At 35.6% G+C, this 25,287-nt stretch overlaps 1 protein-coding gene across 22 annotated transcripts in view; it reads right to left on the reverse strand.

Annotated features, from left to right (window-relative positions):
- ERC1 (ELKS/RAB6-interacting/CAST family member 1) overlaps positions 1-25,287 on the reverse strand; it is a 516,642-nt gene that overhangs the window by 367,626 nt on the left and 123,729 nt on the right. For all 22 annotated transcript variants that reach the window (XR_011540237.1, XR_011540234.1, XR_011540233.1 and 19 more), the window contains 2 exons: positions 22,746-22,913; positions 2,237-2,404 (listed from right to left, as the gene is read on the reverse strand). Coding sequence is in view for 15 of the 22 variants with exons in the window: in XM_070620439.1 (XP_070476540.1) it covers positions 2,237-2,404; positions 22,746-22,913 (336 nt within the window). In the remaining 7 variants the exon portion in view is untranslated. The remainder of the gene's footprint in view (positions 1-2,236; positions 2,405-22,745; positions 22,914-25,287) is intronic.

Raw genomic sequence — 25,287 nt, forward strand, 5'->3', positions numbered from 1 at the left:
AAAATGGATCAAAAACTTGAAGGTAAGTCCTGAAACCATAAAACTCCTGCAAGATAATATAGGCAGTACACTCTCTGACATCAAACTTAAAGGATCTTTTCGAATACCATGTCTTCTCAGACAAGGGAAACAAAAAATAAAAGAAGTGACTAAAGGGCTTTTGTAAGGCAAAAGAAATTAGGATCAAAACAAAAAGACAAACTACCAATTGAGAGAAAATATTTGCAAATCATATATCCAAAAAAGGGTTAATCTCCAGAACATATAAGGAACTCACACAACTGTAGAACAAAAATAACAAACAGCCCAATCAAACAATGGGCAGAGGATATGAACAGACGTTTTTCCAAAGAACATACAGAGACGGCAAATAAGCACAGCAAAAGATGTTCGACATCACTAATTATCAGGGAAATGCAAATCAAAACCACACTAAGATATCACATAACACCTGTTAAAATAGCTATAATCACTAAGACTAAAAATAACAAATGATGGAGAGGGTGTGGAGAAAAGGGAACCCTCATACACTGCCAGTAGGAATGCAAACTGGCGCAGCCACTATGGAAAACAGGATGGAGATTTCTCAAAAAATCAAAAATAGAAATAACAGATGACCCAGCTATCCCACTACTGTGTATCTACCCAAACAACTTGAAATCAAGAATCCAAGTAACATATGCACCCTTATGTTCATTGCAGCGCTATTCATATTGGCCAAGACATGGAAACAACCCAAATGCCCAATGACCGATGATTGGATAAAGAAGATGTGGTATATATATTCACAATGGAATACTACTCAGCCAATATAATTGTTACTTGGCAAAATCCGCCAACATTACAAACCCATATCCTTTCACGCAGCAATTCTACTTCAAGGAATTTACGTAGAAATACACTTCACATATGAATAAACTAAATACGTATACCATTTTTTTACTCCAACATCATTCTATGTAAAAGCAGAAATTTTAAGCAAACTAAATGTCCATTGGTAGAAACCCTGTTAAATAAATTGTAGTACATCCATACAAAGCTGTTGGTACCAACAATGATGAAGCTATTGGAAGGAGTTTCAAAATACATTTACGAAAAAAAAGAAGAGGAACAGGCAAAAAGGAATGGTAACGCCTGTGTTGAAAGAAACATTTTTGCTTTATAGGGATTATGCATAAAATGTTTCTGGAAGAATACAAAAACAAGTAAACAGAAAAAAGAGAATACATATTTGTTTGCATATATGTAGACTGTTTCTGGAAGAATATATAAGAAACATGTAAGGGGAAGTGAGCAGTTGAGGAGAAAGGGTGAGAAGGATATATACGTGTGTATTTATGTATACGCGCACACACACACACACACACATATATATGTTATATATGTATGTGTGTATAAAAATTTAAAACAATAAATTAGAATCCACTAACAAGATATAGTCAACTGACATTCAGAGCAATCAAATTTTTATGTTTTTATGTTTACTTATAGAAAGCAAGTGAAAACCAAACTAATATTATATAGAACAAATATAGGACATCGTCCTCTGTACATAAGAGAAAAGCTGAATTTGAGGTTTAGTAAAGAGAGTTTTATTTCTTGGCTATTGTTAGAAGTTAAAAATAAATTGGGACTCTAATCTGTCACCTCAAAGGAGATGAACAATAAATACTACTGTCCACTACATATAATTTAAATTATCTCTAGCACCTCTTAATATTAAGCTCAAAAAAAAAGGGAAAATTATTAGTACTTTTCTTATCTATTCCAGAGTTAGCCTCTTTCCAATAATGCCTAAGGTAAAAAAGGAAAAACTGCTTCCTTTCCTTGACACATAAACATTATATGTTAATTACAACAGCATGCTTTTCTATTCAAAATTGTAGTCTTATTAATCACGTAGATAGAGTTGCAACCATCCCAAGTCCATGTATTACAGTTCCAATACAAGAGAGATCGGAAGAGACAGAAGAATGCCACTCTGGCAATTTACAAAGCACTTTTCAGAAAGACTAGTACGGAAACTACTACTGAAGATACTAATAGCGTTTACTTTAAAATTTTAAAAACTGTTTTAACAATCTACCTATTGCGACAACAGTTTCAAATATTAACCACAAAAATATAAACAGAGGAATGAAAAATAAACCTTGACAGCATTTAGGCATAAGTTAGTGGTAGGAATGAGGATGTATGTCAGATGTCAGACACTGCACTCAGAACTCCTGCACCTTACCTTCTTCTGTAGAACATTAACCTTCCGCTCCTTCACATCCAGCATGTCCTTGAGGTCATGTATCTCTCCAGCTTGTGTCCCCTTCTCCTCAGCCATATCCTGAATTTGTTTTGTCTTCTTATTCAGCATGGTTTCCTTCTCTTCCAGACGCAATCGGAGAGCATCCACCTAGAAACGTTAAGATTTTTATGATTAATTGAAAAGAAAGGAATGTAATTCCTTTCAAATAGATGTGTATAGTTGCCCAAATGATACTTATAAACTTTCATTTGAATCAAATACAATACCACTCTAAATATAATTATTACTATTTAGAAATCAAACCCTAAAACTTTGCGAGCATGTTTATAATAAAAATAAAATTTACATCAGTTAAGTTTATTATATCAGGGTAAACAGAACTGAAACAAGGGGACAAAATGGAGAATTGTTATAAAGAGGAAAAGTTTTGCTACTTCTATAAAAGTCCTTTAATCTACAACCATGTTTCTCAAATTTTCTGCGCATTAGAACCACTTAGCGGGTTGAAACAGATTGCCAGCCCCAGCCAACAGAGTTTCTGACTCAGCAGGGTTGGGGCTCAATGCTATGCTGCTTTAGAAAATGTAAAATTGGGAAGAAAACCATAAGCATCACCAAGCATGACACTTGCTGTATCAGATAATGCAATCTAGCTGTAGGACGTGATGAGTTTAGGGGAGACAATCCCATAATTCACTTAGATATCTGTACAAGGCAAGGCAAAGGTGTACTTTCAGACCCCAACACAAGTCAGCTAAAGTCTGGTGTACTGTTACCTTTATTTCTGAAGTTTAACAGCTTTTGTTAGATATAATTTTAAAATAAATAAAAATCTAATCATACCACTTATTTTTAAAATCCATTCATAGGAAATTTCATTAAGCATACTCACACACCAAATTTTTTTTGGTTTTTTGCTTTCCCACTAAGGATTTATAATTCAGCAAATAGTTATACATTTAATTAGAGCAAAACAAGGCAGTGGATTTCTTTCATCTTAAGACAGTGCTTATTCAACAGCAATATAATGTGAGTCATACATGCATGCCACATATAAAATTTTAAATTTTCTACTAGCCACATTAAAAAGTAAAAAAGACCCACCAATTGGGAGAAAATATTTACAAAGCATATATCTGACAAGAGGTTAATCACCAGAATATATAAGAACTCTCACAACTCAGCAACAAAAAAACAAACAACCTGATCAAAAAATGGGCAGAGGATATGAAGAGACATTTCCCCAAAGAAGATATGCAGATGGCCAATAGGCACATGAAAAGATGTTCAACATCACTAATCATCAGGGAAATGCAAATTAAAACTTCACTAAGATATCACCTTACACCCATTAGAATGGTTATAATCACCAAGAAAAAAAGAACAAATGTTGGAGAGGTTGTGGAGAAAAGGGAACCCTCATACACTGCTGGTGGTAATGCAAACTGGTGCAGCCACTGTGGAAAACAGTATGGAGATTCCTCAAAAAATTAAAAATAAAAATACCATATGACCCAGCCATCCCACTACTGGGTATCTATCCAAAGAACTTGTAATCAACAATTCAAAGAAACTGATGCACCCCTGTGTTCATTGCAGCATTATTCAGAATAACCAAGACGTGGAAGCAACTCAAGTCCCCATCAACTGATGACTGGATAAAGATGATGTGGTGTATATATATATACAATGGAATACTACTCAGCCATAAAAAAGACAAAATTGTCCCATTCACAACAACATGGATGGACCTGGAGGGTATTATGTTAAGCAAAATAAGCCAGACAGACAAAGACAAACACTGTATGGTTTTACTCATATATGGAAGATAAACAAACAGATGGACAAAGAAAACTGTTTAGTGGTTACGAGGGGAAAGGGGGGTGGCGGGTAAGCACAAAGGGTGAAGGGGCACACCTATATGATGACTGACAAATAATAACATACAACTGAAATTTCACAATGTTGTAAACTATCATAACCTCAATTTAAAAAAGAGGTAAAAAAGAAACAGGTAAAATTAATTTTAATAATAAGTCTTATTTACTCTAACATATCTACAATATTGTCATTTCAAACATGTAATCCATATTAAAAAAACTGTTAGGTCATTTTACATTCTTTGTTTCATACTAAGTCTTCAAAGTTCAACTCACATTGTAATTTACATTTACATCACATCTCAATTTGGAGTAGCCATATTTCAAGTGCTCAATAGCCACATGTGGCTGGCGGCTACCACACTGACAGTGCAAATCTAAGGTATCAAGTATGTTTCTATAAACCATACTTAATCTTGAACTTACATTATTTCTTCTGTCTGACTGGATTAACCCACAAGAAAAAACAGGTAGTATAGGTAATGACTCACATTTAGAGTACCAAAATTCTCAGGAAAGATCTAACATTATATCTAACTATAAGGTATCTGAGAACCAATACTGTGCGTGTGGTGGTACTTACTGCTCAGTAGGTATTATGGAAAATTTCTTAGGAGACTAGTCTCATTTGAGACTACTACAGTTAAGTCATTATGTACTTACAAATTATGTTGGACTATGCTGGGGGAAAAAAACATGTAAATAAACCAGATTTCACTCTGCTAAACTACATTTCTGTCAACCAACTTCCATGCCACCAGTCTCACCAGGCCAGGAAGTGGGAAGCAATCTTTTTAGGCCCCATTTATAATTTTTCACCACAAGTTCTACTACGCCCCCTCAATAAACACTGTTTCACCTCTAATTTTCCCCTATTCTGCTTTAATAAATGATACATGGTTAACCTTATTATATTCTAGAAAGGTCCACCTAAGAACTTTCAAACTCTGAAAATATTATTTCTGAAACAATTCTTTTCCTTCTCCTGTGCCTACTAAATCTACTCTTTGTTCACAGCATAACCTGATCTTTCATCCCTATCTTTTTCCTTATTCACATCTATTCTAGTTTTAACTTGTTTTTCTCCCAGGCTTAACAATCATTTCAAACACAGCCTCACATCTTATCTCCTTTTTTTTTCAGTCATATCTATTTTACAAATCTTTACTTCTATATTTAACAGCTTTCTTCACTCTACCTTCCTGCATATGGTCATGTACACACTTGCCAACTGGATACACAGTACATTAAAAATCCTTACACTTCTGTCCTCGAGTGTCGTATTTTCTTCCCTTGCATTCTCCCTGTGGGAAATTTCACTTTCCCACAGCAATCTGGGAAACCTGGACTTAAGAGGATAGTGGGCCCAAGATCTCATAGCCATAAACAAGTGATAGAGCAAGGATTTAAGACTAAATGGTCTGTCTCCAGATCCTATGATCTTAACCACTAATTCTGTAATACACTCCTACCCTCAGAGCTAGACCAAAAAGAGTATACATTGTACGATCTCATACATGTAAAATTCTAGAAAATGCAAACTAATTACAGTAATGCAAAGCAGATGAAGGGCTGCCTGGGAATGAAGGAGAGGGAGAGTAGAGAAGAATATCGGGGAGATGCAGGAGAAACGGATTAACAAAGAGGTACAGGAAAACTTTTGGGACAATGTTCATTATCTTGACTGTGGTGTTGGTTTCACAAGAATACGTATTAAAACTTACCAAATTTTACATTTTAAATATATGCAGTTTATGTCAATAAATCTGTTTTATTAAAAAGTAAAATCAGAAAACATGGTATTGGTACAGTAATAAACCAACAGACTGTTGCAACAGAAGTGGAAGCCCAGTTATAGACCCCACACATAGGGACTCATACATACATAAAACAGAGGTGACACAGAGGGCATAGTATAGACAACAGAGGTAATCAGTGAGGAGGGGATAGAGTATTCAATAAATTGTTTTTAAAGAAGTGGTTACCCATATTCAGAGAGAGAAGATCCCCAACTCGTATCATACATGGAAATGAATTCTGCGTGAACTAAAGATTTATATATGAAAAGCAAATCTTTAAAACTTTTAAAAGGAAAATATTTTTAAGGCATTGAGGCATGGAAGGATATTTTTTAAAAGACACAGAGGGGCCAGCCTGATGGCAGAGTGGTCAAGTTCACAAGCTCCACTTCAGCAGCCCAGGGCTCCTGGGTTCAGATCTCAGACACAGACCTATACAACACTCATCAAGCCATGCTGTGGCAGTATCCCACAGATAAAATGGAGGAAAATTGGCAATGGATGTTGCTCAGGGCCAATCTTCTTCATCAAAAAAAAAAGAAAGAAAGAAAGGACATAGAAAGGACACATCATAAAGAAAAAGTACTAGCAAACCCAACTATGCTAAAATTTAAAAATTCTGCACATCATGATACCATTTTAAAGTATTTGTTTATTTTATCTACATTTTTATGTGCCTGAAATAGTTCTTAATAAAAATAACATTAAGGAAGATAGAGGCATATTTATACTTGCTTTTAAAAATCTAGATATTTTGTGAACTGGTCAAAATTAAATATAACCCAATATTAAACTTCAATTTTTAAACTTTATTACCATTTACAATCACTCCAGAAAATTAAATACTTAGATATAAATTTAACAAAACGTGATAGGATCTGTGTGTTGAAAACTAGAAATGGCTAATGAAAGAAATCAAAGGAGATCTAAATGAGCCCTTCCCTTGAGTACTATATAAAATGTAAACTTGACATGTGTCAAGGCAGCCAGCCTACTTAAAATTTTCCTCCAGGACAAGGAAGAAGAAAAGATTATTTAGCAGTGATAAAAAATGTGTTTTACTAACAAACAGTAGAACTACGATAAGTCAAGCCCAATGAATCCAAGAGATGTTACACTAAAAATTTCCAGTTTAGGTGCCTGAATTCAGTACTAAAGACCTCAGAGCAAGAATTAAAATCCAACCCAAAACAAAGATGAATTACATGATCACCACTGAGTTCTCCAAAGGTCCTTTCTAAAGTGCAAGATGACAAAAGTATTTAAGTTGACCTCAGTTTTCCCTCATCTACCTACTACAATCAGAAACAGTCTACCATGCAAAGAAGGAAAAAGTTCCAGAAGAGAAATGTCAGAACAGACTGAATAATAATTCAGTGGGGAGAAAAGGACTGCCACTAGAGAGCAAAGACCTTTGCAGAATATGAAATTCAATAATCAGGCTCCTCAAGATGCCAAAAGAACCCAGTGATTCTTATCCCTTTGGCATTCAGGCACAGCTCAAGCTGGCCTGTGTGGCTACTAATCCTATTTGACAGTATCAGATTTGGTTCCTGTGAGCTGAATCCATCACACAGCATCAGTTAGCGAGTCAAGAGGGTGCTCACTGAACCCACTGACCCTTCAGCACACTTAAAGAGGTCAAAGTCTTAGAAAAGTATACACGTCAGAAATTTTTAAAATACATAAATCACATACTAAGTTATTTGTACCTAATTTCTACATTCTAATTTGTATTTTATATACTATATATTCCACCTTTAATATGTATACTATGTATTCCAATAACCACAAGGAAAAAACAAAGCAACTCACATAAAAACATTTTACACAATATCCCCAAAATACACTACTAAATTTCTATAATAAAGGCAAAAAGTCCGGACATTTAAACCTGTAGATAAGTCTAATTTCCTTGTTTCTCAGTTCTTCTCAGCATTAACAACAGAAAAATGAAAGGCTTTCCATCTGTGGGTCAAGAATCAGAACACAGGAAAATATCCCTCATCATTTCTAAATGTTTCTCATTCTGATGGTACCAAAGTCTCACAGGACAATACCTGCTTCTTTACCAAAAGTACCCAGATGTCCTGGTTGTGCTTTTAGGTTAGATCCCTGATCAGTTTAGTGGCCTGGAAATGTGCCAGTGCTAACCAGTCATAAAAACCTGCATGCCATTTTGAGGGAATGTCAGGTATGAGAACCACAGGAATTGGTGACTGAAAAAAGCAAAGAATGAAAACCCTTGTTATAAACATATAAACCTTCGGTGTAAGGATAGCTGTAAAGGCAGGCTTTGACATAAAAAATATTTCATATCACAAATACTTGGCACAGAAATTACCCCAGTCCATACTCTAATTACTAAATTATCTTTTCTTTACTAAGTATTTAACTCAAATCACCTGTGTACACTTTCACTTGGTCTGTTTTTTCGTGCAACGCAGAATTTAAATGTGTTGGTCTGGACATCTAAGATGAAAACAACCACAAAACCCACTTTGTCACTCCTAGATTAACTGCTCCGAATTTTAACTGATCTTTTGGTTTGGAGCGAAGTAAAATCATAGCATAATTTTGCGTGAGGTCCATATTGTGCAAACCACAAAAAACACTCAGGAAAGCCCCTCAGAGACTGGCAGGACACACAGTCATCACCCGAACACCATTCCTGGCAGAAGGAATAAGACCTTGTTTATTTATATCAACTGAGCTGGAGGAACAGAGTCCACCCACCTTGCCACGCATAAAGGCCTGAGGCAGGTAAGTTATGCCAACTTCAACAAAAACAGAAGGTTTTTCTCTAAAAGGATTTCTCTATCGACGGACGGGAACAGAAAAATGGCAACCTTGCTGTTTTGGCTTCTCACTTCTGATCACAAAACTATTATCTCAACCTATCTTAACCTTCTTTTGTTTTATCTCAATAAATCAATCTATCTAAATGCACATTAGCAGTAATAATTGCATGGAAACAGTAGCTTGTTTCCTATAATTTCTCTCTTGGCTTTATCAATGTGACTCATCCCCTTTCTAATTCTTGGACCACACCTTTTCAGTTTTCTTCACTGCATCCTGTCTTTTCCCCTTCTTCACATTTCACTTCATACAACTTCCTTTGGAAAAAAACAATTCAACCCTAAGGCTTTAACCACCACCTCCATAATGACAGCTTCCAAATCTTTATTCCTAGCCCCAATCGGTTATAAAAACCTGAGATTCTAACAAAATTTTCTACTTAAACCAGATCTTCCATTGAATATTTAGTTTAGAATGAGATCTTTTTTTTAGAACTGTGTGTGTGTGTGTGTGTGTGTGTGTGAGGAAGATTGGCCCTGAGCTAATATCTGTTGCCATTCTTCCTCTTTTTGCTTGAGGAAGACTGCCGCTGAGGTACATCTGTGCCAACCTTCCTCTATTTTTTTATGTGGGATGCTGCCATAGCAAGGCTTGACAAGTGGTGCTAGATCTGCGCCAGGGATCCAAACCTGCAAACTCCATGCCTCCAAAGCAGAGCGTGTGAACTTAACCAGTACACCATGGCGCCAGCCCCTAGAACCTTTTCTTTTAAAGGATCTTTAAAGATCACCTAATATGGTCAAACATTAATGTAAATTAAATGAGTCGTGTCTATTATATTATTTTCTGCATTTTTCCTGTATTTGGCAGTATTTCATAAATTTTTTTAAAATTAAATCATCTAAATTCCTAATTTTAAGGTGAGGAAATCAAAGCCCAAACTAAGTGACTTGCCCAAGATCACTATGTATAATTTCCTATCACCACATTTCCCATTGTTCCCATCTGGAAAGGAGGCCGAATGAAGGGCACTGGGCCATGGGACTCACAGTGTACACAAGTAAATCTTTTTAAAAGGCTTTGAGGCAACAAACTGCATGGAGCTCTGACGTGTCATACCAGACAAAAAGCTGAAGAACTCAGAAAAACATCGAAAAGGCCAGGGGTAGAGATGCACCATTCCACAGTACACAGTTTATTTGTACTTTGTGTACTAAAAATAAAAATAAAGACTGCAAATATAAATCTAAAAAACCAATGTCAATATCATCTCCACCTATTTTCCCTTGAAAATTCATAACAGAAAAAGAAGACACAATAATAGTTACATAAAGTATATTGTAATAAGCTGTATTCAGGTATGCAGCCCTAAGAGAAATGTTAATACTCTTGGTCTCTGCAAATCCCATAAAGCAAGACAGTCAGTCAAACTAGTTCTTCTCCTTGGCCCCTCTAAGCCAATACATCTGTAACACTTCCTCATTCTACTATCAGAACTAAGATCAACTAAGCCTTACAGCTCTCTCTATGTGAAAACCCTTGGAATCACAAAGAGAGAATTTCCACATTTGAAGAAATCTTAACGGTCACTTGTTTCAATCTCACATAAAGTCTGAATCACTTTATACAATATCCCTTTTACACAGGAATCTCTAGTATTTATTTGAACACCGCCAATAAAAAACAGGTGCAAAGTTCCTCTCTAGAAGCTGCCCACACTCTGCTTTTAACAAGTATAGTAAAAAGCTCTCTCTTACTTTGAAGTAAAAAAAATCGTGTCTTTCTATAGTTTTATCCTTGGCCCAAGTTCGACCTCTTAGGCCAGACTCTCTTCCATAACAGCCATTCAGATACAAGCTGAAGACCATGTACTCCCAAGACCACTTCTTTTCCAAGCTATCACTCAGCTGTTCCTTGATATTCCACGGTTTCAGACTCTGCGTCTAAACATGCCTAAATGTGCCGATGTCCCTTAAATCACTGCATCCAGAACTCAGTATTTTAGATGTCATCCTTATTTCTAGACACTTCTAAAACAACCTAAGAATGCATAAAGTTTTTGGTTTTTTGTAAGGTTTTCTTGGCAAAGTGAGTTTGGCAGCCGCTTTACAGATATTGAAGGATCACTTAAAGTAGACTGTTTTGTTTTGCTTTTTTGGTTTTTTTTTGGAAGGATAGAAAAATAAAGATTTTTACAGTCATCCTATTAAAATTTCATCCTGCTTGATTTAGCCTATTATTCTGTTTTAAAGTTCTTTTGGAATGCTGAATTTCTAATCTAACATGCATGTTACCCACCCCTACCCCATATTTTTTCCCATCCAATTCATTAATAAAAAATATTTAACAAGAGTCAAGGTTAGAGATACAAGATACTACCAGAAAGTCAGATGTAGGTTAACATACATCATTAAATACCATCTTTTGGGAAAAGTCAATTGACAGCCACGAAGAAACCTAATTATCACCTTATCCGCTTACATTTCTCCATCTTATTTACATTGCCTTGCCAACGCCTTGAAGATGCATACATCTACTATATCTCCCACATATTCCTGGTCTTCCAGACTAGAAATCCTACCAAAGAATATAAAATGAGCCTGAGATGATCCAGTTTTAATGCTGACTTTTAGTGATCACACTTCTACTTCAAGGTCCTCCAACATTCCATTCTAAAACTGCACCTTAGGAAAAAGATCAGGTTTTGCATAGATTTGGCAATCCTCTTTCTTCCCTGCTTTGAAAATCAAAATGACACTTGCTCAGGGGCTGGCCCAGTGGCGTAGTGGTTAAGTTCGTGCACTCTGCTTAAGCGGCCCAGGGTCACAGGTTCGGATCCTGGGCATGGACCTAGCATCACTCATCAAGCCACACTGTGGTGGCATCCCACATAAAATAGAAGATTGGCACAGTTGTTAGCTCAGCAGAAATATTCCTCAGGCAAAAAGAGGAAGATTGGCAAGAGATGTTAGCTCAGGGCCAGTCTTCCTCACACACACAAAATTAATAAATGACACTTACTCAAAGCCAAGCTCAGAAACCTCTTGTATCTTCCTGATTCCTCCACGATGATCAGTAACACATCAGTGATTTTTATTTGCACATGGGATTTAAACTGTCTCAACCAAAGACAAAAAATTTTATAGCACTTCTCAAACTGAAGAAATTGTTAAAATGCAAACTGTGATTCAGGAGGTCTGAAGTAGGGCTCAAGATTTTGTGTTTCTAACAAGCTCTTAGGTGAGCCTACGTTGCTGCTCTTTGAACCTCACCGTGAGCAGCAAGGTTGCAGATCTCTTGCATGCTTTCTTATAATTTCTCTTTTCACACAGCATGGGCTTCATTTTCATGTTTCCACTGTTGAAATATACACCCTACCCTTCTCAGTCCTTTGATGTTCATCTTGATGGGGAAGACAAAACAATCTGGAGGCAGAATTTAGGCTGCTCTATCATCTAGCAACATTATTCTAACAAGTAGAAGCAACCAATAAGCTCTTCCTTTTATGATCTTTCTCCAAATGTCTTCATTTTATTGCATAAACTTCAATTGATTTTGGAGTTTTTGTTTTAACAGCACTATTGTTGTTAGGCCTGTGCCAGACTCTTATATTGGTATTTGATTATTTTTTCCTACTTGTCATATTAACGTCCTTTTTCTACTATTCTTTCTTGCATCTCACTCCTTCCTCCCAGATACAATTTTTCTCTTTAGTCGATCTTTCTCTGTGGATCCATGAGTAGTAAACTCTCTCAGTTTGTGTTAGTCTGAAAAAATATCTTTATTCTACCTCCACTGATGAATGAGAGTTTAGCTAGTTATAGGATTATGAACTGCCAACATCTTTCACTGAACTTTGAAGATTTTACTCTACTATATTCTCACTCTTGTTGCTGCTGTTTAAAAGTCTGCTGCTGGCCTAATTGTCAGTCCTTTGTCGGTTAACTGTCTTTTCTCTCTGGCAGCTTTTAAGATCAGTTTATCTATGGTTTTGTTATGATGTATTTAGGTGTGGATATTTTCCTGCTCAAGAATTATTTGCTCCTGAACTGAAGGTCCATTACTATCAACAAGTCATAAAACTGCTCAGCAATTCTCTCTTTTAAAATAGCCACCAATTTCCTCTATCCTCTCCTTTTGAAACTCCCATAGACTTCTATTTCCACAGACTTCTCTTTAGTAATTTCTATCTTTTGATCTGTCCTATTGCTCTCTGGATAGTATCTCATTAGATCTATCTTCCAATTCACTAATTGTCCCTGCAGTTCTCTCTAATCTGCAGTTTAACGTATTGAGTTTTTCATTTTAGTTGTTATATGTTTCATGTCTAAAACCCTGTATTGCTCTTTTATAACCTGCCTGGTACTATTTAGTGTTTTGCTCTTTGTTCATGTTTTAAATCCTTTCTTCACGTATTTAATAATAATAATAGTTAATATTTACTGAGTGCTCTCTGTACATATAACTCATTTAATTCTCATAACAGTCTATGAGGTAATGCTATTATTCTTCTCACAGATGAGGAAATTGAGGAACAAAAAGTATAAACTCAGAGAAGAACTAAAGAACTAAATTTCTCTGATTCCTCCATTCACTTAAAACTATCACTGATCCATGCAGAGTTCTACTGTTGTTTTATTTTATAGTAGTCCCCCCTTATCTGTGGTTTTGCCTTCTGCAGTTTAAGTTACCTGCAGTTAATCACAGCCCAAAAATATTAAATGGAAAATTCCAGAAATAAACAATTCATAAGTTTTAAATTGTGCACCATCCTGAGCAGTGTTAATGAAATCTCATGTCATCCCACCCAGGAAGTAAATCATCCCTTTGTCCAACTACCAGCCCAACAGTCACTTAACAGCTTTCTCTGTTATCAGATCAACTGTCATGGTATTGCAGTGCTTGTGTTCAAGTAACACTTATTTTACTTAATAATGGCTGACAAGCGCAAGAGTAGTGATGCAGGCAATTCAGACATGCCAAAGAGAAGCTATAAAGTGCTTCCTTTAAGTGAAAAGGTGAAAGTTCTTGACCTAATAAGGAAAGAAAAAAATCGTATGAAGTTACTAAGATCTACAATAACTTTTATTACAATATATTGTCATAATTGTTCTATTTTATTCTTAATTATTGTTTTTAATCTTTTATTGTACCTAATTTATAAGTTAAACTTTATCATAGGTATGTATGTATAGGAAAAAACATGGTATATATACAGCCATGCATTGCTTAACAATAGGGATACATTCTAAGAAATGCGTCACTAAGTGATTTTGTCCTTGTGTGAACATCATAGAGTGCACTTACACAAACCTAGGTGGTATAGCCTACTACACACCAAGGCTATATGGTACTAATCTTATGGGACCATGGTCGTATATGCAGTCCATCACTGACTAAACAGTTGTCGTGCAGTGCATAACTGTACAAAGTCTGGTTCTAGCAGCGGTTTCAGGTGTCCACTGGGGGTCTTCGAATGTATCCAATATCCATTCCCCTTTAATACGCAGACATTTTAATGTGTTTAATATGTTCTTAAATATGCACACATCTTAGAAATACAGAGGCTTCTGTTCACATACAGATGTGTTTTCAATTTATATGAATGCTATATCCCTCATTCTGTTTCTTTTAAAAAATATATATCCATGGTTCTATGAATAATTCTATCTAGATCATTGCTGTTGACTTTTACATGGTATTCCATGGTACACATCCACTGTGTTTTACTTATCCAACTCCCCTGGTAACAAGCCCTTTGGCTGCCTTCAAATCCCTGTTCTAAAGTGAACATCCTTATACATGTCCTCTTGGGGACCAGTGGGAAATTTTCTCTGGGGAATATATCCAAGAGTGGGATTACGGAGACCAACTATACTGCCTATGTTCCTGTTAGCCCAAATCCTTACAAGCACTGAATATTATTTCATTTTCTAATTTTTGTCAATTCAATGAATGGAATGTCATGTTTCATTGTCTTTGAAATTTGGATTTCTCCCTTTACTAGTCAGATTGAGGATCTCGAGCTGTATTTGTTAATCACTTAGGTTTCCTTGTCTGTTAACTGCCTATTCAAATCCTTTTCTCTCTCCCTATAGTCTTGATCTTTTCCTTATGATTTGCAAGCATCTTGTTTTATTCTACACCTCAATCCTTAATATTTTGGGAGGCAGTGAAAATATCTTCTCCCAATCAGTGACCCATTTGTTAACTTTGTCAATGGTGTTCTTTCTTGAACAGAAATATTTAAATTTGATGGAGTCATTTAAGATATCCTACCTAAAATGTTAACATTTTTGTTGATTAGCTTTACAGTTTTCTCTTTCACACTGAGGTCCTTAATCAATGTGGAATTCACTGTTTTATCTGACATGACGTAGGTGGCCAACTTTCTTCATCATATAGTATGTCCATTTTCTAACAATTGCTTAATTCACACTAGTTTATGATACCCCCTCCATATACATGTCTCTGATTTCAACTTCTCTATTGTTTCTCAGTGGTCTAGCTGCCCTTTCCTGAGCTGGTACTCCACTGTTCTGGGTTGTATGATTTGGTTTGGTTTACGGCTCTGTACTATATTCTCAGACCTAACAGGGCAAGTCTCTCATCTTTTCTTTTTCCTCACTTTAATGTTAGAATAGCTTTATTTGTCCATAAAATTTTTTAAAAGTTTTAACTATGGTAAAATACACATAAAATTTGCCATCTTAACCATTTTAAGTGTACAGTTCAATTGAGTTCAGTACATTCACGTTGTTGTACAACCATTCTCCAGAACTCTTTTCATCTTGCCAAACTAAAACTCTGTACCCCTTAAACAACTCTCCCTCTGCCCTTCCCCAGCCCAGAGCAACCACAATTTTACTTCTATCTCTATGAAGTTGACTTCTCAAGGTATCTCATATAAGTAAATTCATATATCTTTTTGTGACTCATTCATGAAAAGTTTAAAATCAAATGAGTTCCCAAAGAAATACTGCTGGTTATTTTCATTGGAGCTGCAAAAAAAAATTATACTAACCTAGGGAGAATTGATGTCCCTACAGTATTAAATTATATCTATTTTTTCTTTATAATTGCTTTTTTTTTTTTTTTTGAGCAAGATTAGCCCTAAGCTAACTGCTGCCAATCCTCCTCTTTTTGCTGAGGAAGACTGGCCCTGAGCTAACATCCATGCCCATCTTCCTCTACTTTATATGTGGGACGCCTACCACAGCATGGCTTGCTAAGCAGTACCATGTCCGCACCCAGGATCCGAACTGGCAAACCCCGGGCCGCCGAAACGGAACATGTGAACTTAACCGCTGCGCCACCGGGCCAGCCCACACCATCTATTGATACAGTATATCGCTCAATTTGTTTTTCCTCATATTCTTTTGTAGAGTCTTGGGCTTTTTTGCTTTTTCTACTTTTTGGAACAACTTGAATACAAAAATGATTATGTATTTTTGGATGTTGACAGAACTCTACTGGAAAGCCATCTGGGCCTTACGATTTGGGAGGGAGATAGGATTGAGGTTTATTTTTAAATCTATAACGATTGATCTCACGTTGCTCATGTTTTCTATTCTCCCTTAACCTACTTTGTCATATTTTCCATATACGTATTTCTTTCTTCTAGCTTTTCAAGTTTATTAGAATATTACTGTTTATAACTGTATTGTTTTTAAACTGTGTGATACTAGTTACTTTTCCATTATTATTCTGTAAAATATCTTCCTATCTGATTAACCTTTTTCAAATAACTAACTCTTGGTTTGGTTTGGTTTTATCCTATACTCCATTGATTTCTAATTTAACATCTATTACTCTCCATCTTATTGTTCTTTTGGATTTAATTCTGTTGCTTTTTTCCTGGTTTCCTGATTTGAATGCTTAGCTTATGTGCTTTCATGATTTCTTGTTTTCTAATATGTTAAAAACTAGACATTTCCATCTAAATACAACTTTAGTTATATCCCATAGATTTTTCTTTTTACTAGAAAATAGTAAATGTATGGAATACAGAATTCCATACATTTTGACATATAGTGTTTCACTGTCACTCACTTCTAAAATTTTTTATTTCGACTTTAACCCAGGTGTCATTCAACAGGACATTTTCAGATTCCAAGCTTATTTTGGTTTTGGTGCAATTCTTTATTACTGATTTCTAATTTTGCTGCATTAGGTGTCAGAGAACACAGTCCATGTGACTTTGACTCTTGGGAATTTTGAAGTTTCCTCTGTGACCTAGTACTTGGGTTGGTTTTTATGAGTGTTCACTCAGTTCTTGAAAATACTGCTTATTCTCTATTTGTTAGTGCAAGATTCTATATACATACCTATTAGTTTGAGCTTACGAATATTATCAAAATCTTCTAAATTGTTGTTCACCTTTGTTTCATCAAATTCTGAAAGGACTATGTTCAAATAACCAACTGCAATTGACAATTTGTCTATCTCTCCCCACTGTTGTTTTAAACACTTAAAAGCATATTGTTAGACGCATAAATGTTCACAATCATTCTGTTTCCTGATCTATTGTTCCTTTTATCAGCATATAACATTGCTCTGTGTGTTTTACAATTTCTTTGCCTTAAAAGATAATTTAATGTTAAAACAAATTTAGGGGGGTCATATCTTCCTGATATACCTTTTATCTTTAAATTTTTTCTATCCTTTTACTTTTAATTTTGCTGTTTCTTTTTGTCTTATGTTTAACTCTTGTGAAAATATTTATCAGTATCCTACTTTTTAGCCCAACTGAGATTTGTATTTTGATCTAAACTTAACTCATTTGCATTTATTGCCTTTCCCATTATTCATATTTATTTCAGCCAACTTTTTTCATGCTGTCTATATACCATCTTGGGCTTTTTTTCCCCGCCATCTGTTCCATTCTTCACTGGATAAACTGAGTTTTATACTGATGGTCTGAGACTTCTACATTCCATTTTTATTCTCCTGGAGTATTAACAGACATACTTACACTTATATTTTCCTGTCAATTTCTTAAGCTTATCATTATCTACATCTCCACAAACAAGACACTGTCCCACCATCACTGTGGGCAGTGCCAACTCACCATTTGGAATGCGGTAACTAACAGTGGCAGGAAGCAAGCCCCTCAGATCAGAGAGCCTCTGGAGTAATTAATAACCTGAACCTCTGCTCTTCCAAAGCTCTTTTTCTAAAGCTATCTTCTACCTAAGGGATAGAGAGGATGTGGAGAGAGGAGAGGGCATTCAGAAGCTGGTCAGTCTGCCTTCACAAGTTGGCTTGAATAGCACACCAACGTTACCCTGCAGCACCCGCCCCCTCCACTAACCCATAACTCACAGGGCTACGCACTGTTCACAGTTCACAGTGCTGATGGGGCAATGATATACCAATAACAACCTGAGACAGAAGAAGCACCTGAAAAATATCGCATATCATTCCACAGCACCCAGTGCTCTTTCACTCTGAGCAGCTGTTTCATACACATACACACACTTACCCCTCAACCATTTCCTATTGTATAATTTTTATGCAAATTTCTTCAACTTCCCTCACTTCTGTGTTATCTCCACAGTTTGGTATGGGAGAGAGATCATCAGCCTTTCTGTTTTATTCACCACTGTATCCCCAGTGGGCAGAAGAGTCCTTAGCAGGTATCTGCAAATAACTGCTAGAATGAATGAAGGAATCAATCAATAAATCTTTTTCTTCTTTCATAATCTCATGTGATGAAAGCATGTCTCTCTTTTTCTAAAGCTATGTATCTCCATTATCCTAAATTCTAGGCTATATCCTTTTCTCATCTCTGCTAACATGAATTGATTCCTTTTCTCCCCACCTTTCTTTGTAGCTAGTCCTCAACCTACCAATCGAACAAGAGTCAGGGTCTCTACAGCATTCCATAATCAGCAGAGTCAGAAAAGACAGGTTCTACTCTCAAAACTAATACCAAGCAGTCGCATAGGCCTTCAGCATGCCACTTACTCTGTCTGCACCTCAGATTCCTCACAGGGAGGCATTACAGCATTATGATCAAGAACATAAGTTTTGGAGTTTTAATTGATCAAGTTCTGAATCCCAGGTAATCAGGCAATAAGTCATGCAACCTCAATCTCTCTAAATTTCAGTATGCCCATGTATAAAATGTTAGAACAATTTTTTATTTCTTAGAAGTTTATTGTGAGGATTAACAGAGAAAACGAATGAAAGTATATGCAACCTACATAGTATATAAAAAGCATTCAACATTAGATATTATCATATATGCTTTTTAAATTATGGAAAGGCTACATGATCCAAATGCACTTTAGCTCTAAGAATGTATTATTAACTCTAAGTATGCTGAGGAAGTCAGAACTGTAGCTTAAAGAGGACAGAATACTGGGGCACTGGGTGGGATTACAAGCAGAAGGTGCATGTCAAGCAACAGCATCTAAGCTCCAGTACCTGAAAGTCTTGGAGCTAGGGCAGTTCTTAACTTTGTACTACCAATTCCCTGAACCACTTCCTGTAATCGTCACTAAGACATGGATGATAATGTCCACCTATAATGAACAGAATTCCAAAACTCATGTCCTGGGCAAGTAAGAAAAAAATGGTACTACTTTGAGGGGGTAAGTTCTCCATATTTTAATTTATTAATAAAATGAGCTCTGCTCTGCACATTGAGAACTCATCCAGAAAGTAAACTCAATGAGAGGTCCACAGTATGTCATCAAGGTTTAGGAACAAGAAAGCGGGCAAAAAACAGAAAAATTCCTTTAAATATTGTAACCAATTTTGAAAGTCCCTGGGACACTAGTGAGATTGGCCCCAAGTGCCAATTAAAAGTAATGTACTAATTAAACACTTTACATAATTTTCACCTATAAAAGCAAGACAACAATACTTATCTTGCCTAATGCATACCATTACTCTGAGGATCAAATAAAACAAAAGAGAACAAATAAAAACGCTTGCAAGGGCCAACCCGTGGCTGAGTGGTTGAATTCGAGAGCTGTGCTTCAGCAGCCTGGGATGTCTCTGGTTCGGATCTTGGGCATGGACCTGGCACCATTTGTCAAGCCATGCTGAGATGAGGTCCCACACAGCACAACCAGAAGGACCTACAACTAGAATATACAACTATGTACTGGGGGGCTTTGGTGAGAAGAAGGAAAAAAAAAAACAAAAAAAAGAAGATTGGCAACAGATATTAGCTCAGGTGCCAATCTTTAAAAAGAAAAAGTGCTTGTAAACAGTAAAGTGTTTAAAAGAATCCTTAACCCATTGATAGTTAATACTTCCCTCCAAGTTCAGATGAGGGCTACATAAACATCTATGCTAGCCCTATTAAAACATCTATTCTAACCTTTGAAGTTGGTACTATTATTGTCCTCATTTACAAATGAGGAAATGGAGGATTAAAGAAGTAAAATAACTCATCCAAAGTCATATAAATAAATGTAGACAGCTGTGTTTCAAGCCTAGGTCAGACCCCAAAGCCCATGCTCTTGGCCACTATGTCACTAAGTCCAGGCCACTTCTGTGAAGGTCAACAGACCAAAAGAGATGTTCATAAAATAGGAGCAACTCCAAAGATACTAGATATTGCGTGCTGTCCAACACAAGATGACCGCATTCCCTGAATCCAAACAGGAAGAAAATCACATCTTTTTCCATATCCTTTTTTTCCTTAAACAATTTTAAAATTTAAAAAAACTTCTTGACCCACGTTCTTTTTCATATTTGCTTAATTTAGTGATCTGAGAGTTAGATCAGAGTCTAGTACAGCTGCAGAGAGGAAGACAAGCTCAATTAAGAGCAAATTATAGAAACGTGAGACTCAGAGAGCTGGCTCAAACTGACTTTTATGAGCTCTAAATGAGAAAGTTGCTTTGGAAAAAAGTGACCCATGCCAAGTGTCCACCAGAATAATTTGAGGAAAAAAAAGTAAATGCTAATAAATAGGCATATTACACTCACAGAGTCATCTCAAATTCAAAAGGAAGTCAGCTTTTATACTATTATCTTTTAGGATGAGACAGTTATCTTTGAGCAGTTGTCCTAGTAACTTACAGCAGCAATCACTGAAATTCAGTTATTCCCACAATGGCCAAAAATAAATATAAGAACCATTCAAGAAATGGTTGACCACAAATACAGCTTTATTCTCTATGGTACAAGAAACCAATCACAAGCCCATCTGTGTGAGACCAAGCTAATAAGAACATTATTTGAGAAGGGTATAAAGAGAAGGACGGATTGTCAAGGGGAAAACATCATTTGCTGGACTGTGACACGCTTTTAAATATTAGCATTATCATTAACCAACTGCCCGGTTCTCTGGTTCGTACATCTGCCAGCTCCATCCAAAGCTATCACAGTAGCACAAACTTGGAAGTAGGCTCACCTCTAAAACACTGGCACCCTCTTCTGATCTTTTTGTAGTACTGCATGCATACCAGTTACTGAAGTGAAAAACTCTAATAAAGCCATAAATTAATAACTTTGCAGGTAACACTTTCCAGATAATTTTTTATTTGCAATTCCTTGAATAAACCTAAATTTAACTTAATAAAAATATGAAAGAGCAGACATTCTAAAAAAATTTATCAATGAAAAGAAAACCAACTATGTTCTCTTAACAGTTTATACATATATAAGCTGATTTTATTACAACTATAATGATGACAAAAACTAACGTGCCGAAGACCTTACGTGCGCTTTGCACTAGGTGTGAATAAACTAGTTTAATCCTAACAACAGCCTTATGAGGTAGGCACTCCTATTCTCTTCATCTTATAGATGTGTAAAGTGAGGCACAATAAAGTTAAGTAACATGCCCAGGATCATGTACCTGGTAGTAAGTGCTAAGCTGAAGTTCAAACTCAGTAACCATGACTCCAGAGCCACAGGCTTATCTATACCTGAAATATCCCTCTGAGGTAGAATGGAGCTGACATCATGATAAAATAAAACACGATCAAAATAGAAAAACTGTAAGTTGTAAGGAAAATTACAAATACATCATCCAAATTTCTCATTTCAACAAAGTCCTAAAGTGCACAAAAATAAAATATTACATGAAATAGTTTTGGTCATTTTCTCATTCCTCCTCAGTTGAAGATTCCAGTCTTCTGGATCTACGATGTCTTTATGCATTCTTTTTACTCCTCATTCCTTTTTCCATGAAACTATGCCCTTATTTATGCATGATCTGCTTCTTCAAAAGGAAAGAAAAAACTAATCTATACTTTATGCTTTACTTTTCTTCGATAAAGCAGAACTACTTACATATTCCCACCTAAATTCCCTACTTCACTGCAATCTTTAAAAAATATTTACATTAGGACAGTAAATCCAAAAAGCGTCATCAATTCCATCTCATTGTAAATATGATAGATTCTCATCTGTCTGAATTATTCACTGTATTCCTACCTGAAACAAAGGCTGACAGACTGGATAACCTAAGATTTTCAAAATACTAACTTTCTTTTCAAACAGGATGTGAAGATACATTGTCTAATGATCTGTAGTTCAAAACGAGATCTATCTAGAACATTTCTAGATTCCATAGTATGCTTACCATTCTACTACTACTAACCATTCTGCTACTACTAATGATAATAATAATATCAAAAATTAAAAACATTTAATAATCCAAACACAAGGTAACAAGCTCAATGCCATTCATGACTGGAAGATTTACGATGGCTGAGAACAAAAGTTTTATTTAGATTTCTTTTTTACAACTATCTTTTCATTTCATGTTAGTTTAAAGTATACTTAGAAGTACAGACTAAGCGAAAGTCCAAAGTACTAAAAACACATATAAACTGCACCAGATTTAACTTGTTTTGTCCAAGAACAAGAGAAACAAGATGGTTATATTTTAATACAATAACTGAATCACATTGCTAAAGAATTAATCATAACATTATTCTTATCTCCCAAACCTGAACAGAACAAACACAGCACAGGTAATAATACATATGAAAAGGTGTCAAGGAATCACCTCCCTGCAAGCCCCAGAATTCTTGTTACCTCAGTCTGTAGGATGGCAGCCCTTTGCTCCTTAGCGGTCAAGGACTCCTTCAGCACTTCAATGTGTTGCTTGCTGTCTGAAAACTGGTTCGTGAGTGTTTCTAGCTTTGTCTGTAGAGCTAGAAGTTCTGTGTCCTTTCTGGACAGCTCCTGCTTCACCTGGCCAATCTAGAAGAAAAGAAAAAGCTGTAAGGAAAAAAGAAATGAAACAACCATCGCTGATCTGGATCTGTGACAGATCTCAGTCATGAGATATGAAACTAAATGCAGCATTAACTTTACGAGCAGACATAATTCACGTTTTTGCATCACCTAATCTTGGACTACCACCGCCACCCCCACAAAACAAACAAAGCTTATTCAACTACTAGGGACATTTCCTAAATAAACTTTCATTTATTGTGTCTCCTAAACATTTTCTGAATCCTTTAGAAAAGGAATGGAGAGAGAAAAGTCCCAATTCAATTAGATGACTACGAGACAGCAGTAAGCATCTGAACACCACTGTACGGATAAAACGGCTTTCATTTTATTAAGTCAGTCCTCTTCAGAACATACAGCGGGATTAGTACAGACGTAATACAGAAAGAGAAAAAAGGAACCTCTCGGTATTGCTATCTAAATTTACATCCAAAAGCTGCTGCTGCTGTATTCTTTTTCCATTACATTTTTTTTCCTTCTCAAACAAAAGTTTACAAAAATCCTGATCTTAAAAAACCACTTTTGGTGTTACAAGGCATTATAAATACATACTTTTAAAAAATCCTATAATTTTGATGAGTTAGGGGTACTGACCTAAAAAAAGATTCCACCTACAAAGTTACATCACCCACAACATGTCACATCAACTAAACTGTTAAAAGTAACAAGACCCAAACAAAGAACTCATAAAATTTCATTCTGTAGGAATCTACATGTGTAATTTGAATCTGAATTACTCTGACAGAGTAATCTACAAATCAATAGGTACCATTCATTCTCCCATAAATTTCTCTCAACTTAACTTAGAAAACATTTTATTTCAAACATCTCCTTTACATCTCTACTATGTTTCTAAGAACTTTTTAAATAGTCTTTTATTCTAAATGTAAGCCAAAATAACAGAGAAGTCAGACCTGCTTTCACATTATGTCTACTCCTTAGCAAGGGAGCTGTGCACTAAAAGACAGACTGATTATTGGAAGTATAAATTTGACAAGAAGCCAATAATTTTAGTATCACTGATGAAATGAAAAGCACTTTTTTTTAATTGAATCTATCTAAAGTATTTTAATTGTAATAATCTTTGGCATAAGAGACAAAGCTTTTGAGAACAATTTCCCGTCAAAAATTACAAAATAAATTTTACTTAATCAAAATTAGACTTTTGAGGAGCACTAAAAATAAATTTCTAATTTACTCTTCTGTTTCAGCAAGACAAGCATTTTTCTCATATGCATGAAATCTCTATTTACAGATATAGTTATTCATTCATTCAACAAATATTTACGTGTGCTTACTGTATGCAAAGTATTAGAGGATACTAAGAACACCAGTGGAAGATAACTGTAAACGGCAGCTATTTTCATCTGTAATATAGATATGAACCCAGGAATTACCACGTACTGTAATGGTGCAGCATCTCTTTCATGACATCCCCTTACCAACGAAAAACACACATTAGTATTATTCCACCCCTAACATACAGAATGCACTAAAAATGCATTTGTTGTATGAATGAATATTCGTTCAAAGTGTTACCACTTCCTCAGCTAAAGAACTATGGCTTAAAGATAACTCCAATTTCCAGCTACCTCTAATCATGTGATCAAAAATAAATACAAAATCTCAGTTTCCTCAACACCTGCATCATCTTCAAATAATGCTGTATTGATCATATAGATTAAGAGAAGAAAATATTGTAAATGGAAAGCAGAGTTTAAAAGCACAAATTTTCCTTAAAAGTTAGGAGCACAAAGCTTTGCAGGCAATCACACATGAGGATGAGTGTGTCTTTGAGTAATTACTTTACCTCTCTAAGCCTTGATTTCCTAATCAGCAATATGTAGAAAATAAACCAGTGCCACTGTACTATTTAGATATTAAATAAAATAATGTACGGAATGTGCTTAGCCTGTTGTTTGACACAAAAAGAAATGAATCATAGTAGCTGAGGAAAAAAAAGACGTTATAGATCAATTTCTCTGGACGATACATGGTTATAATAAAACAAATTAGAACCTTTCAGAAAAAATATTTCACTTTTATATGTATACTATAAAGTGGTCCATAAATAGCAAACACAACAAATTAGCACGAGTGTTTTTCTTTTTAATGTTGCAATCCAGTCTTATCCCACAATTATTTTCAGAAGCAGTTTTTTCTGACACTGTGTGACAAATGTGTGCACGGCCTAGTATAGGGGCAGTAGAGTGAAGAGCTTACCAGCACAGATTCTGGAACCAGATTGCTTGTGTAAAAATCAAACTCTGCCTCTTACTAGCTCTGTTTCCTAAGCACTACCCTGTTATCCCAACTTCCTCAGCTATAAATTGGGGTTGAT

The sequence above is a fragment of the Equus przewalskii genome, chromosome 5 (genome assembly GCF_037783145.1).
Source record: "Equus przewalskii isolate Varuska chromosome 5, EquPr2, whole genome shotgun sequence".
Classification (NCBI taxonomy): Eukaryota; Metazoa; Chordata; class Mammalia; order Perissodactyla; family Equidae; genus Equus; species Equus przewalskii.